Raw genomic sequence first — 3,275 nt, 5'->3', positions numbered from 1 at the left:
TTTTTTTTTTTTTTTTTTTGTATAAAATATTTCTTTTAATCAATTAAAAAATTCATTATATATATTTTTAATTTTAGCCAATTTATTATCCTGCTGAGAATGGACAAAAATTAAATGTTGAAGAAAAAAAAGTTAAGCCTAGAACAATGGAGGGCAGCGGTGGTCGATTGAATTCGAATGATGGTAGTATGAGAGCAATGGGCGGTCAACAACAACAGCAACAACAACGTGGTCCGGGTATGTAATAAAAATTTACATGATAAATTGAAATGGTTATTTAACATTTAATGTTAAGTAAAATTGTAATATAAAATATAAAATGTAAATATTTAATATATAATATAAAATATAAAATATATAATATAAAATAACAAATTAAATGATTTATAATTGTATTATAAATTATTATAAAATTATTTTAAGCTTTAATTATATTTTTTTCTTTTATAGGTGGACCTGGAGGAATGATGAGAGGTGGTCAACATGGTACAAGAGGTGGACGTGGAGGATTTTCACGAGGGGGTGATGGTGGAAGGGGAGGTGGTGGAATGCGGCAATCTGGTAATCCAAGCAATTTAAGTTACCAAAATCGCCGCTAATATTTCAAGCAACGTTAAAGGCACACCCCAGTTTCTTTTTTCTTCGGTCATCGATATATAATTATCATCCTCATTTTTAAACTCAAAATCCAGGACTATTTCGTATGCAACATAACGTGATTAAAGGCGCTATCCTTTTACGCTTAAACATCGCTTGCATCGTTCGTCAAGCAACAACTATAAATGACGCAGCTCAAATTGTATGGAATACGAACTCGAATAGGATTATCGCATTTATGCTAAGTTCGTCGTGTTTGTGGATAAGGAATAATGATTTAATAAAATAATTCATTGAACATTCAACTTAATTGGTTGGATATTTGATGAAGTAATTACGAGTTCGTCCTTCATACATCGACGTCAGACAATTTACAAGACTTTACGATGAAAACAAAACTGCATCCATTTGCATATGTACGTATAACAGAGCGACGTGTGATATCCTGTTTTGAGATATGGGTGTGTTTTTGTCTCCTAATATGTAGCCCACGTTTCTTAAAAGCCAATATTCAAAAAAAACAAAATTGTTGCCAATTTTTGTGATAGAATGCAAAAGAAAACTTGAACTAAGAAAACGTTATCGAAACATATGTGGCATATAAAAACAAGATATAGTGATAGAAATATACATCATATATACATACACATATAATATATGTCGAACTAGGGGATTTGGTAACATATTTTTTGTTTTCTATTGGATAAATATTATGAAAGTCATACGTCGCTCTTTTAGTTTTCTTCGTTTGCCAATCGTATTCAGGAGACATAAGCGGTGCGAATTCCGCTCTCGTATAAGTAAGTCACGAGCCAAATTAAACGAAATTAAAACGAGAGGATACGAATCGTTTTAACTATGAAATATCGTACATTTCATATGCTCTCGAGTTAATTCATTGACTGCCGATAAAACGTTCCACCTACATGTAGAAAGTCGGCAATAATGTTTATAGGTGGTAGTTGGTCGGTGTTGGTTAACGAGTAGAGAACTGCGGCTGTTCTGTGGTCGCATACAAAAAGACACAGTCGATTTTTTCACAAAACATGGCCAACTATCAATCGACCGGTATCGATTGATAGTGGGGCAGTATCCTTAGACTGCAGCTGGTCTCGCCGTTTCCTAATTCATCCGCGTGTCGCTTATGCTCTATTTTGTTCCAATCTGCTAATTTTTGTTCGATTTTTTTTTTTTTTTTTCTATTCCATATGTATCTTTGCATATTAAGCTCTTGCTTTTTCTTCTTATGTTAATCATCATCTCTTTCTTATTTACTCTACTCTTTTTGTCAATCTTTTGTTTCTTTTTTCCTTTTTTTTTTTTTTTTTTTTTTTTTTTTTTTTTTTTTTTTTTTTTCTTTTTCTTTCTTTCTTTTAGATCATAAAGAAGGGCAATGCTATTTCAAAATTAAACTTGAATAGTTCAATATAATTTATTGAGAATTCTATAATTTCCAACAGTCTTTAGTCTCTAGTGATCGCAGAACTCGCAGTGCGCTGCTAAAATAGAGAGACCTAGTACCGTTATAACAACACAGAATATCTTGACTTAATACAAAATGTCGTAATTACAGAAAATTATTGGGAAATTAACGTTGTATAATATTGAACAAAAAATTTGCCCGCTTACTAACATAGCTAGTATTATTCTTGTAATGATTATACATACGTAAATAGCAATTTTTCAAAGTTCGATCAAAAGTGATAAATATTCGTATAAAAATATTATAAACTCCTTTCATCAGGCTCTTTTCTTCGATATTATACTTCCATATCAATAATGAGATCGAAATACGTATAAATATTTTTTTCGAAAGAATTGTGTTAGTTTTCTGGCACTAAGATACACTTTTAAATGTTTCTCAATCTATATATATTTGTCGTATGAATGAATAGTTTTATTCGCATGAAGTAATAACAGCAATTTAGTGAAATTAGATTGTCGATTTAACTTATCTTTTATATACAAAAAATAAATTCAGCACGTGCACTTATTCTATATCACCGAATGGAATTGAGAAATATTTTAATTCTTGTAAGTACTCTAATATGTAGATAGTATTTTCCTATCTGTATTTTCGACATGTGTCCGTATAAAGGTGCTAGGGCAGATGAAACAAAGGAGAGAAAGAGAACGAAAGGGGATGTGTGTGGATGTAAGAGAGAAAGAGAGAACGAGAGAAAGAATTATGTGTTTATCAAAAAAAAAAAAAAAAAAAAAAAAAAAAAAAAAAAAAAAAAAAAAAAGAATCATTAGAAATATTTTCGAATTTCTAGAAACAGTTTGTAAGATGGGTCCTGCGATTATTAGAGACAGGGCGATATATTTTTTCTGGCCTATTTGTCATGTTCTTCCTTTTTCTTTTATTTTTGTTAACCAAAAATATCGTTTTTTTTCTCTCTAAATTCTCATCGCATTATAAGTCATCGAATAATCAGGATAAGATTTTTAAACCAACATTGCAACAATGTAGAAGAATCGTGAGTGCAAAGTAAAAAGTAATACAAAATACTACCAACATCGTGATAACAGTGGTAGCGCATATAGTAATTTATGTGCCATCTCGTACATGTACACCTCGCCCTAACCCAAGTGCACAGATGAAAATACAGATTAAAAATGGACAAAAATTAACTGTTTTTAATAGTGCTGAAAATACAGAGGTGATAACAATATGT

At 30.7% G+C, this 3,275-nt stretch overlaps 1 protein-coding gene across 1 annotated transcript in view; it reads left to right on the top strand.

Annotated features, from left to right (window-relative positions):
• Positions 1–3,213, top strand: part of LOC102674837 (ras GTPase-activating protein-binding protein 2) — a 7,135-nt gene extending 3,922 nt beyond the window's left edge. The window contains exons 8-9 of the mRNA XM_006619022.2: positions 78–237; positions 451–3,213. Of these exons, the coding sequence (XP_006619085.1) occupies positions 78–237; positions 451–599 (309 nt within the window). The 3' untranslated portion in view covers positions 600–3,213. The remainder of the gene's footprint in view (positions 1–77; positions 238–450) is intronic.
• The last annotated feature ends 62 nt before the right edge of the window (positions 3,214–3,275 follow it).

The sequence above is a fragment of the Apis dorsata genome, unplaced genomic scaffold, assembly GCF_000469605.1.
Source record: "Apis dorsata unplaced genomic scaffold, Apis dorsata 1.3 scaffold_383, whole genome shotgun sequence".
Taxonomy (NCBI): Eukaryota; Metazoa; Arthropoda; class Insecta; order Hymenoptera; family Apidae; genus Apis; species Apis dorsata.
The sequence above is the reverse complement of the archived record's forward strand: the minus strand, read 5'-3'. Positions and strand labels throughout refer to the sequence as shown.